Raw genomic sequence first — 12,391 nt, 5'->3', positions numbered from 1 at the left:
CAGGAAAGAATCTATTGAGAGAAAGAGAGCGTGTGTGCGCATGTGTTTAAAGTAAGAGAATAAGAGAAGTTAAAATATGATAGAATCCCTCTTCAACTTTCCGTTTTCGTGCCTTGGGTCTGGATGTTTGAAGAAGACAGAAATAAAAGGAACCTCAGGTTTTCCAGCAAACAGCAAGCGCTAATACTTTCTATTTAAAAGCAACTAGGGAAAAACACTCCTCAAAGCAAACCAGGACCCTCCCACCCCCCCGCCGTGAATCGTCTGTGGATCACGGAGCCAGGTCCCGCTTGGGTACCACTCGGCAGGGGGTTCCGCTTTCATCCTCCTCCCAGCGCCCCTGCAGGCGGGATGAGAGCAGGGCTGTGGGTCCGCGGTGCCAGGGAGGAGCCGCCCGCCCGCCCAGGAGAGGAGGCGGCTCTGACTTCGGAGCCGCCCCCTCCCGCCGCCGGAGAACAAACGGGATATTCAGCCGTGGCCTGCGGCTGCCAGAGCAACTCCTCCGGGGAAATTAAGCGTCGAGTCAGACGGCACCGTAATCGCCTTTATAAGCGCCCCGCCCGCCCGCCGCGCACACCCGGATACCTGGCTGCCCCGGCCGGGCGAGAGCGAGCGAGAGACAGGGCGAGCAGCCAGCCGGCCGTGCGCCGCCGGGCCGGGCTTCATGCCCGTGGGAGCCCGCGTGTGAGCCGGGCGCGTGCGGACGGGTGGGAGCCCCGGCGTGCGCGCCGGCTGCGGGCGAGCCCGCGTGTGCACCGGCCATGAGGGGCGCGGGCGCCTGGGCCCCGCTCTGCCTGCTGCTGGCCGCCGCCGCCCAGCCCTCGCGGCAGCAGCCCCCGGAGAGGTAACGCGCCCCCCGCCCTGCCCCCTCTCCTTTCCTCCCTCCCTCTGCCCTGCAGCCTCGCCCGAGGCTTCACTCCACTCGCTTCGGGGCGCCCGGAACCCAGCGCACAACCCTGCGGCCGCCGCCCCCGCGTGGGCTGCCGCGACGACCTCAGGAGCGCAGGACCCCGGCGCACGCCTGCCCGCGGGGCTCCCTCATGCGCCCCGCTCGGCCTGCGGGTGGGCCCGCAGCTGGCCCGGCCACCACGTGGCGGGGGCTTATTCTGACCTGCGTCTCCTCTCCCCGAGGGTTTCTGCGGGCGGAGGGAGCCCTAGGGCCCAGATGTGTGGCGTTTGGTTTACGTCTGTTTTCTTGCCCCGGGGAGGCTTTGCCCAGAGACCGAAGCCTGGGGAAACAACCGGCGCCCAGGGAGCCGCTCTCGGACAGTTAACTCTTCGCCAACCTGCGCGCTGAGGGACAGCCGCAGGTCCTGGGCTGGGGGACCCAACCGATGGGCAACTTTGGCATCTCCTCTTCCCCCTCCATCACCGTCAAGCTCCCTTTTCAATGAGAGGCTCTGCCAATGGCCCACGATTTTCAGAAAAGGGGGGAACTAGGCATTTCTCCAAATCGAGGAAATTAAAACTTTTGTATATTGATCAGTTGCTTGTCTGGCTTTAAAACCGTTCTCCTCACACAGCCTAGGTCTCACCCTCTCTCTTTCTCCCCTCTGGTTACATTTTCCATTTACCATTTTCCTGTAAGATCTTACCACTACGTGGAGGGCTTGATTGCAGATGGACGGATGGATAAAGAGATACTGAGTTATGTTGATGGAGACAGATGGTAGCTGGACTGAATGTTTTATCAGGCTATAATTTAAATATTCTAAGAGCTAGCAAGTATTTCAAATCCCTTTTATGGTGCAGGCATTTATTAATCAGTATTAGCTTTATCCATATTAATAGGCTACACCTTTCTGAAGTTGAGGTTAGATTGTAAGTCCATGTTTCAAATTAAGTTTCTTTTCCTCCTTTGTTTTCCCAGACCTGTTTTCGCATGTGGTGGCATTCTTACTGGAGAGTCTGGATTTATTGGCAGCGAAGGTTTTCCTGGAGTGTACCCTCCAAATAGCAAATGTACTTGGAAAATCACAGTAAGCGTTTTTTAAGGGTATTCTCCTGGAAGTGGGTCTTGGAAACAGTGGGAGGCTGCTGCTGGTGTCTGGTGTCGGGTTTTGGGTTAGGGGCAAATGCCTGAAATAGTGAAATTCTGGATTTTCCTCAACTATTTGGGAGATTTTTATTAATAGAGCTAGTGGTGTCCTGCATTAGTGATTAGAAAGGGCACAAGATAATGCTTGAAGGAATAAATTCTGAAAGCAGATGTGTTTCTGAAGACCCAGCCTGACTCAGTTGAGTTTCATAGATTCAAAATTAAGGCTATTTTCAGTCAAAGGCCTGTTGTAGTGACTTTTAGAAGCTGTTTGTTGCCTGTGCCTTGCATAGATGCCTCCCAGGAAGAAATGAAAGATCAAAGGTGGTCCTCACCCCTGACCACTTTATACCCAACAGGGGTAAAAAGAGAAGGAAAAAAAATCCCACTTAATGTCCCTGACTTGTTACAACCACTACAGGCAATGTAAGATTAGAGAATAATAATAACTGGGGTGGGGGGGGGAGCGGTAAATATCAAACAAAGACCAACAAAATGCCCATGCTGGTTGGTAATGGCATAGATTATGCTGAGTCAAGATAAGAAATCAGATTTAGAGACAGCCAGCTTAAAAAAAGGTCTGGATTTAGACTTTTTAGAGTCAGCTGGACTGAGTCATCTTTCCATTCAGCATAGGAGTGACTGTTATCTTCTTCATGTTTTCCTTGTTGGGAAATTGTTTGGTAATTGAACACACTGGCTCACTGAGAGCTTCCTTCAGTCAGATTACACCACGCACGGTTGGGATTTTTCAAAGTAGCTGCCTCTTACTGAACACTTGCTGTGTGCCAGGCACTGTGCCGAGTAGTTAACGAGCATCTCACTGAATCCTTGAGATCAGTCTGAGAAAGTAACTGAGAAAGTTATCCTCGTTTTAAGATGGGAAGGCAGAGGCCTGGAGCAATTATGTAAATTGACTTGATCAAACATTTGCTAAGTCCAACTTTATGTAAAGTGAAACCTATTTCGCAATGAGGCATTCTCACCAAGAAGGTCATTTGACAGGCAGATATGAGGAGTCCCCCTACTTAATATAAAACTTGGCTCCTATATGCATTGATGCTGTCCTATAAAATATCAACTATCTGATGAACTGGTACCAATTTAATTATATTATCGCAAGACATGGGGCCAGGAGAGAATTAGTCATAGGAAATAGCTTTGAAATATTGGTATTTAGCATAAATGTGAAATAAGGCTCTGAAACAAACATATAACTTGGTTTTCATATTGTAGTTGTGTTTCAATTGTTATTAAATGGCTATAAGTTAAAATGATTCAAAGAAGTTAATGACTGAGAGGCATCATGTGCCTAACAAGCAGATATTCATGGGTGGCCATGTGTTTTGGGCAGTGTTGGTGTGACATCAGACTTTACTGTCCAGTGAAGGTTTTCCTTGGTAAAGAAGTGGCGTGCCTCCCAGCGGCCTGACTGCCTCATTCTTACGTGTCGGGGCAGGGCAAGGATAATGGATGCTGCATTGGGATGCACTGTAAGGGTAAGGCAGGGTTTAGGCCTGTGGGCTCAGCAGTCATCCTTCCCTGGATTCACATTCTCTTCCCATTACTCATAAAGTGTGTGGCCAGGATTTATCTTCTGTAAACCTCAGGATTGTGAAGATAAAATGAAATAGTTCATGTAAAGCCCTTCAGCTCAGTGCCTGGGATATGATAAGTGTTCAATAAATGTTAGCCATCACTGTTGTCATTTTCATTATCCTCATTATTGCTGGTATGGAGTTGTCCTTCCTTCTGCCCTGTAGGCAATATGGCAGATCGCTGCCACCCCCTCACCACGTTAGCCAAGCTGGGCATGGCATTAGCTCAGAACAGCTGAGACTGTTATGGAACAGTCTACTTTGTCATCTGTATCTAGGAAGACCTTATTTCTGTGCTTGGGTTCTACTGTAATCTTCTTGGACAGGTTCTCTGTGAGTTAGGTCTATGCCAGCTTCCAGTAACAGAGACCCAAAATAGCAGTGGCTCCAACAGAAGTTTGGTTCTCTCTCACAAAGTAAATCTGGAGGTAAGCAATTCAGGATTGATGTGGCAGCTTCACAATCATTGGGCACCCGGTATCTTTCTCTTTCCCTGCTCTGCCACCCTGAGCCTGCCACCTCATTGTCCAAGATGACTGTTCAAGTTCCAGCCATCATGTTCATGTTCCAGCGAACAAAAAGGAAGAGAAGAAGGGCTTCTATCCTCTCCTTAAGGACATCGTGCAGAATTACATGCAACTTGCTGCTTACATTTCATTGACTGGTTCTTAGTCACGTGGCCACTTATAGCTATAAGGAAGCTAAGAAGTGAAGGTTTCCTTTCAGGCTTCCAGAGGCTCCACTAATGCTAAAATTTAAGTTTTCTATCACTGTACAAAGAAGGGAAAACTAGCAGGCGACAAGGAGTCTCTGTGACATATTTATTTGTGGTTTGCCAAGGCTGCCTGAACTAATGTTCGTAAAGTTGAGTAACAAATGTCAGCCTTTTTTGAAAAAATATATCTGTAGAAAGCATAGGTAGTACAGAAGAAAGGGCTGCACAATTTGCTTTTCTAGTTAAAAGCTTTATATTTTTCAAGCTTAGCCAGTTGAGTTTGTTCTGTCGCAAGGGGCTGCCTCTCTATTTGCCTATGAGTAGCTATGAAGAACTTCCAGAGGAGCCCAGCACATTCTCCTGGTTATAAATACAGCCTCAGCAGAATGTTCACAAAGGCCTTGGGTGTTCTCAAAGTCTGTTTGACCACATCTTTATTTCTTTGTATTTCACAGGAATACAAGCAATTCGTTTGTATAAATCTTCCCAGTTTTTCTTCCTGGTGCTCTGATTTATCCAGGTAGCAGAAGGGAGCTCCCCAGCTCCTGTAGATCCTGGGGGAGAGAAAAGGAGGAGAGCTGTGGTAGAGCTCAAGCTAAGAACCCTGAGTGTCATTCATTCAACAAACGTGTTGAGTGCTGGGTGCTGTTGGAGTTATGACAGCGAACACGACAGCCACCTCCTTGCCCTCATGCAGCTAGCATTCTACTTTGGGGAGACAGGCAATTAATGTTTAAACAAACAAGTAGGCAAGAAAATATCAAGTAATGATAAACGCATTGTAAAAAGAAAATAGTACTTCACACACATTAAGATGGATGTTATGAAAATAGCTATGTTGGCGAAAATGTGGAAAAATTGGAACCCTTGTGCATCGCAGGTGGGAATGTAAAATGGTGTAGCTGCTGTGGAAAACAGTATGGTGATTTCTCAAGAAATTAAACATAGAATTACCTTAAAAAGCAAGGAAATTATGACCCATAATACAACATCGATGAACCTTGAGGACATTATGCTAAGTGAAATAAGCCAGTCACAAAAGGACAAATCTTGCATGATTCCACTTATATGAAACACCTAGAGTAGTCACATTCTTACAGACAGAAAGTAGAAAGTAGAATGGTGGGTGCCGGGGGCGGGGGAATGGGAGTTAGTATTGAATGGATACAAAGTTTCAGTTGGGGAAGAGGAAGAAGTTCTGGAGATGGATAGTGGTGATGGTCACACAGCAATATGAATGTACTTGCCACTGAACTGTACGCTTAAAAGTGGTTAAAATGGTAAACTTTGTTATGTATACTTTATCACAATAAAAAAATTTTAAAAATAAAATGAAACAAAGCAGGGGAGTATTGTGTAATTCTACTTGCATGCAATGTTCAGAAAAGACAAATCTGTAGAGATGGAAAGTGGATTAGTGGTTGCCTGGGACAAGGGATAGGTAAGGGGAGTAACAGTGAATGGTCACGAGGAATCTTACTGAGAGGATGGAAATGTTTTAAACGTGACTTATAGTGATGGTTGCACAACTTGGTATACTTAGTAAAAATCATTGAATAGAAATGAGTGAATTTTATAATATGTAAAATATACCTCAAGAAAGTTGTAAACCCCCCCCACACACACACGCACCCCATAGCGGTGGGATAGAGAGTGGCTACGAAGCTAGGTTAGATGGGGTGGTCAGGAAAGGCCACTCTGAGGAGGTGACATTTAAGCTGAGGCCTGAGTGCTAAGGCTAAGCCCTGTAAAAGTCTGGGGAGGAGGATTTTAGGCAGAGGGACCAGCAAGTGCAAAGGTCCTGAGATGCAAAGAAGCTTGATTGGTCTGAAGAACAGCCAGGAGGTCAGTGTGGCTGGAACAGAATGAGCAAGGAGGACGATGGTAAGAGAAGTAAACAAGGTGAGTTGGGCCCTGTAGGCCATGGTGAGGAGTTTGAATTTTCTTTTGATTAGGAAGCCACTAGAGAATCTTAAGCAGAGGAATGAGAGCATCTGGTTTTGAAAGATCGTTCTGGCTTCTATGCAGAGGATGACTTGTAGGGAGTTAGGAATGGAATCACAGGGAGACCACGTAGGAAGCTCCTGTGGTATCCAGAAGAGACAAGATGATGGAGTGGACAAGGGCGGTAACAAAGGAGACGAACGTGCCTGGAATCTTCTGCCTAAAGCATGTCTCAGCAGTTCTGAATGCAGTAGTGGGTAGTGCGCCCGCCCAGAGGCCAGATGCACCAGGCTGGCCGCGCCAGGCTGGACCCTTGGTTGGCAGCTGCTCTGGACTGGGCTGTGCTCTGGTCTCATCCAAGGTAGGCTCTGAAAGACTTTCCCAAAGCCGGTGGATCTAGTCCATTTTTCTGCTCCTGCACTCAGTAAACCAAGAATAGAGTTCCCACTGAGTGAGTCAAAATGACTTTTACTAAAATATCACAGAGAAGAGACCCCTCAGGATGGGAGAGTCTCAGAGTAGCCCTCAAACTCGAGCTCCTGTAGCTGGAGAGAAGGATCCTACTTGAGTGTACCTGCCTCTCTTTCCTTCCTTCCGCGCTGGAGGTGTGTCCCAGCACCAAATCGTTTTCATAAACTATCGGTGGGCGAATGTGGAAGGTCTGATTTTAGCATCTGCATGCTTCGAGAAACGTGAATGCCAGTCGTCACCACCAAACTTTCTAGCCAATTGTATTGGACTTGCTGGTGTGGAAGTATACAACGCACACTGGAAATTTAGCTTTGTCCTTAAATTATAGCACTTTACAATTTTCATAGCAATTTCTTAGACAGCTATACTATCCAATATGCTATCAATATTGGTTATGTAAATTTAAATTAATAAAAGTTAAATTAAAAATTCAGTTCCTCAGTCACACTAGCCACATTTCAAGCGCTCTGTAGCCACATGTGGACAGTGGCTTCCATACTGGACAGTGTGTAATATGAATATTTCCATGGCCACAAAAAGTTCCTTTGGACGGTGCTGTTCTGGAGAATCTTTGAGGTTAATTTGGTCATGTAAAGACACGTCGGGGAGGAAGGCGCTGCCTGCTGCTGAGTTGCACTTCTGCTCTGCAGATGCGGAAGCTGACACTTGTTCTGTGTGGTCTGGAAGCTGTGACAGGAACTCAGCCTCTTGAGTCAGCTTTATCCTTCTGGCCACCAACTCTTGGTGACCTCAGCTAGTCTTAGGTTTACTAATTACTAATTAACTTTTTACTAAATTACTAATTAACTTTGCTGAGTATGTTCTCAAAAATGTAAGGCTAGAGATGAAATCAGAGAATTTGAGGGTTAAGAAATTGTCAAATATTTTATAATCCATGATGGGGCTGAGCATTTCTTAGTTTCCTGTAAGAGCTGATTTTCAGGACTGCAACCTAAAGGGCATCTGCATTAAAAAACCTAGTCTTCATATGGGGGAGGGGCAGGAGTTAAGTGTGATTTGACAGCCAGGGGACATATAAGCCTTTTGAAAATAGTGGCTGGTCTTCTAAGCAAGGTTGGAAGGACAACAGGATTGGGTGGAGGCAAAATTGCTTTAAGGATGAGAATCAGTGACTCCACCTGTACTGAGCCCTGCAACAAGAAATGAACCTCCAAGTATTGACATAGCACCGCTTGGACCTCTCTATCACAGTGGTCCTCCTCCTGGGTCCATGTGTCCAAAGGGCAAGACTGTGTGAAGAGACAGCAAGAGATCTCTGAGATCCTTAAAGGAAGTCGGGGAGAGTGGACCATTGTCAGCTAGCACACAGCCAGTGTGATGTGGTTCTGAAGCCGGGTACCTGAGGGTTACTGTAGATATTCAATAAGCAGATTGCCCTTTTCTTGTTTAATTTGATGGGTGACTCAGGGGTCTCCAAGATTTGTGAGCTTGTTTTGCAGAAGAAAGAGAATGCCTTTGGGAGATTGCAATCACCGTCACTGCAAGGCCGGCCCCCAGCAGCCGTTGCAGATTGCCCAGGGGCTTATCAGGAGTGACCCCTTTGTTTCTCCAAGGCTTTTCCTGCCAAGCCCCTTAGCTCTATAAAACCCCTGCTTTCTGCTCTTGTGAGGGCGGATTTTAGCGAACCCACCTTCTCGTTTTGGCCAATTCAAATAAATCTCTCCATCTCCAAGCACCGATGTCTCAGTGTTTGGCTTACTACACGTTGGGCACAGGAACTTGAGATGAAGAGGGTCGGTGACACTTCACCGCTACATAGGCAAGATGCATTTTTTATGAAGAGCCCACCAGACACGGTGCGAAGTGCTGGAGACACACAGATGAATTCAGAGGAGATGTGAGCGTGGACAGCTGCCTGTGATGTGTTCCCCAGGCTCTGAGTGGGAGCGAGAGAAGGCCCAGCAGGCACCTTGACACAGAGACCACCTTCCATTCATGGCTTCATTGCAAACTTGGCAAATCACCAATACTTCTCTTCCATGATCTTTTCATCTGTAATTTGTTCATTTTATAATTCCATAGTAGAACTAGAGATTCATATTGACGATTTGACCCAATTTTTTGAAAAAGAGAAATAGGCATTAGTAGTAAAATAATACCTTGTGAAAGCACTTGGTTCAGAGTTTGACTTGGGCTACATATTATGGCCAGCTAAGCAGGACCAGCTGAAGCTTTATTCATAGCAACCATGCAAATTAGAGGAAACTTGAAGCCTGGTATGTAGGAATTGTTGTTTTTCAGTTGATTCCTGAAGTTAAACTAAATATCGCATCTGAATGTGTTAGGCAGTTGCTGTTATTATCTGACAAAAACAGCAATTGGTGTGCAGGGATCGGAGAAAATGATTGTGTTCTTAGATTGAAAGCCGAGCGTAATTTACAAAACAGTTGTTAAAATGAGATAATCCATTTATGTGTTCCCATTTTTATGAATCACTATTGAGATTACAAGGTATTTATCTGTTATTTATATGTCTTCTTTATTCCCCTCCCCCCGCCCCAGGTTTAAAGGTATTGAAGTTAGAGAGCCGGCTGTTGAAGGTTTCGGTTATTATTTTCAGCACAGGTTGGGCTTGGGGAGAATCAGCAAACATGTGAGCAGTTTAAAATTTGGCATTGGAAGTCCCCTTAACCTTGAAGTAAATACTGTAGGAGGGTCAGAAAGTCGCAGACCTTTGCCAGAACGGGGAGGAGAATTATAGGGATGATTAGAATCAATCCCATTTAAGCTGACAGTATGAGGCAAAATTTTCCTTATTTAGCTAATTCATGCAGAAGAAAAAAAGCATAAATTAGCGTATGTAGAAGATCTTCAGATTCCCCGGGTAATGCATGGATTATCGTTTTGATAACTATTTTTTCTATTTAGCTGGAATTAACTATACTAGTTATTATGTGGATTGTGGATCTAAAATAGTAATGTACGGTTTTCAGCATACCTTAAATATATTGTATCGTTTTCTTTCTTTTGCATCCAATCCTGTGATGTCAGTGGGATATGTATTAGTATGTCCATTTCATAAGGGGGAGCTGAGACCTGAAGAACTGTATCTCGCCTAATATTGGTCGTCATGCTTTCGTATGGTATGAAAAGACTAACACAAAATGTTCTGATTTGGTAGTCCAAATGCACTATTATGCACTTATTTAGCAAATAAATAAACATTCACTCAACACTTATTGAGCACCTACCACGTACTAGGCATTGGGTTGGGCCCTGGGGTAAAAAGACAAGGCATAGTTTCTGTGCTCAGGGAGTTTGTAATCTGGTAGGGAGTAGTCAGAGACGAGAATCAGTAGCAGTTACATGTGTAAATAGATATGATGCTCATTGCAAGTAGTCCTAAGTATTGATAATTTGAAATGAGGCTTATTTACATTTTTTAAAATTACTGAACATCTTAGATTATTTAAGATGAAAATAATTATTGCCTCATGCAAAGAGTAGAAGATATTATGACCCAGTTTACATCTGCGCTGCTCCAAGACTTGAGGAATTGTTACTATGTCCTTTGTTTGATATCACAGGGCTGTTTTACACCACAGGCCTTGATATTTCCAAATATGCCTAATAAGCAATTAGGTAAAGGCGTTCCTGTAACATTGCTTTGGGGGGGATTTTGTTGCTAATGTATGTTAGTCATCATGCTGAATTCATCCTCCCAAAGCCTGCTTAAATTTCAGTGGCACTGGCGCTTAGTTTAAAGAAATGGCAGATTAAACATGTGATTGGGTTTGTCTTCCAAGAATCACCTTCATATGGCTTCATGAGAAGGAAGTCAACAGCATGGGGTTTGGGGTGAAAATTGAAACATATAGTGATGTTCTAGTAAGATCAGTGCTAGGTATATGATTTGAGAAAACAAATGCTGCTGTTGTGAATTTAGACAGGAACTCAATATTTTAAGTCACTTAATTATACCTAAAGGTATAGCAAGGGATTCGAAAATTACTATTATTTGCTTGGCATAACCACAGCAGGACAGATAGGGGAATGGAATTTTGGCCTTAAACACATGCTTCCTGGCTTTGAACTACATGTAGGATTTCGAATTATATAGAGACGTAAATTCCAATCGTAACTATGGGTTTTCTTTTTTAAAGTCCATATACATTTGTTGGACTAGCCTCGATTATTTCAGCTGCCTGAATAGTCATTTAACCCAATACTTGACTTAATATGATTTGCATCTGATTCCTGAGTAAAGCTGAGTATAGTTCGCAGAGAGTGTCTGCGTACCCAGGCCTGAGGACCGTGTGCGTGGGATAAGAGCTGTGTGACTGGTTTTGTTTGTTTTCTTTTGTTTTTTAGTTAAGAGAGTATAATTCTGAGACTTTGTGATTTTTATAACACTTAAACTGTCCCAGTTAGGTTTCAGTTGATAAGAGAGTGGAAGAATAAAAACATTTCCGTGCTGCCTTAAATCCTCCTGGGAAGCAGGGAGAATAAATATCCTAAATAAATAAGCAAGTAGGAGACATTTTTCCCACTGGGGCCTCCGTCCAATTTTTCTAAATTTGTTTACTTTTCTGCTTACTTTTAAGGGTCTGTGTTGCTTGATTTTGTTTTATTTTTCTTTGCTCTTTCACATGGAAATCAAATATGTTTTTATTGATTGAAAACCTGATGTTCTATGAATGTGCTTATTTGTACTGCTTGTATTTTTAGCATGGTGTTCAGGCAGATGCCTTAGAAAGGGCTTCAGGAGGAGAGAAGAAAGTGAGAAACCATGGAAATGAAGTCTTCATTGAGTATTTTTTCTGAAAGAGATTCTCTTTAATAATATATTAATGAGCAAAAATGTCATTCTTTCCTAAGATATTGCTCTAATAATGGAGCACAAAGATAACACATTTAAAACCGCTCCACTACAAAGCAATGTGGATTGAGAAGGCATTTAACAGAGGTAAAACACTCAGAAAGGATTTTTAAGAATGTATTATTAAAAAGACTGATGGAATTACTTTCACATTCCTTTTGCACCTCCAGAGTTCAATTTATGATGTGAAATTATGGGCAAATTTGAATTGTTCCATAAATTTGCAGATTCCTTAAAATCAGATACTGACAGTAAAAAAGAGAGTGGTCTCATTTGCTGCTTGCTTTATGCTGGTGACCAGAGAAGCATTTAGAGGCTCCTAATTTTAAGGGTTTCTCTCTTTTTTTCCACGCTGTTCTGCTTGGAGTTAGGAGTGTTCCTGTGGATACTTGCTGCCCCATGTTCCGTGCACAGAGAAGTTTTACATGTTTGCATTATTGTTCCTGGATCCCACAAAAAATGTCATGACTACCTTCGACTTATACAGTTGCGCATTATAATTTAGCAGCTTTATCAACAGTGGCTATAGCCACTGATTACTCTGAATTTCTTACTCTAGGAACTTGGGAGAAGAGAAGTGTTTTTTTCAGATGTATTATTTGTTAGATCATGAGAGTCAATGTGGCAAGTCTCTAGAAAACCAATACAAACATCTAAAAATAGATGGAACACCCACAGAAAAGGGGGAGTTGGAACTGAAGCTGCACAAGCCCTGCCACTAAATATCACCTCTTTCACCACCTCACCCCCAAGACACTCCTGAGCGCTCCATATAATAAAATAGT

The 12,391-nt window shown here is 44.1% G+C and overlaps 1 protein-coding gene across 1 annotated transcript in view; it reads left to right on the top strand.

Moving 5' to 3' along the window:
* Window positions 1–479: 479 nt before the first annotated feature.
* Window positions 480–12,391, top strand: part of PCOLCE2 (procollagen C-endopeptidase enhancer 2) — a 66,929-nt gene continuing 55,017 nt past the window's right edge. Inside the window, exons 1-2 of the mRNA XM_046647820.1 lie at window positions 480–844; window positions 1,871–1,979. Coding sequence (XP_046503776.1) covers window positions 762–844; window positions 1,871–1,979 — 192 coding nt within the window. The 5' untranslated portion in view covers window positions 480–761. The remainder of the gene's footprint in view (window positions 845–1,870; window positions 1,980–12,391) is intronic.

The sequence above is a fragment of the Equus quagga genome, chromosome 1 (assembly GCF_021613505.1).
Source record: "Equus quagga isolate Etosha38 chromosome 1, UCLA_HA_Equagga_1.0, whole genome shotgun sequence".
NCBI lineage: Eukaryota > Metazoa > Chordata > Mammalia > Perissodactyla > Equidae > Equus > Equus quagga.
This window is presented reverse-complemented; position numbering and strand designations above follow the sequence as displayed.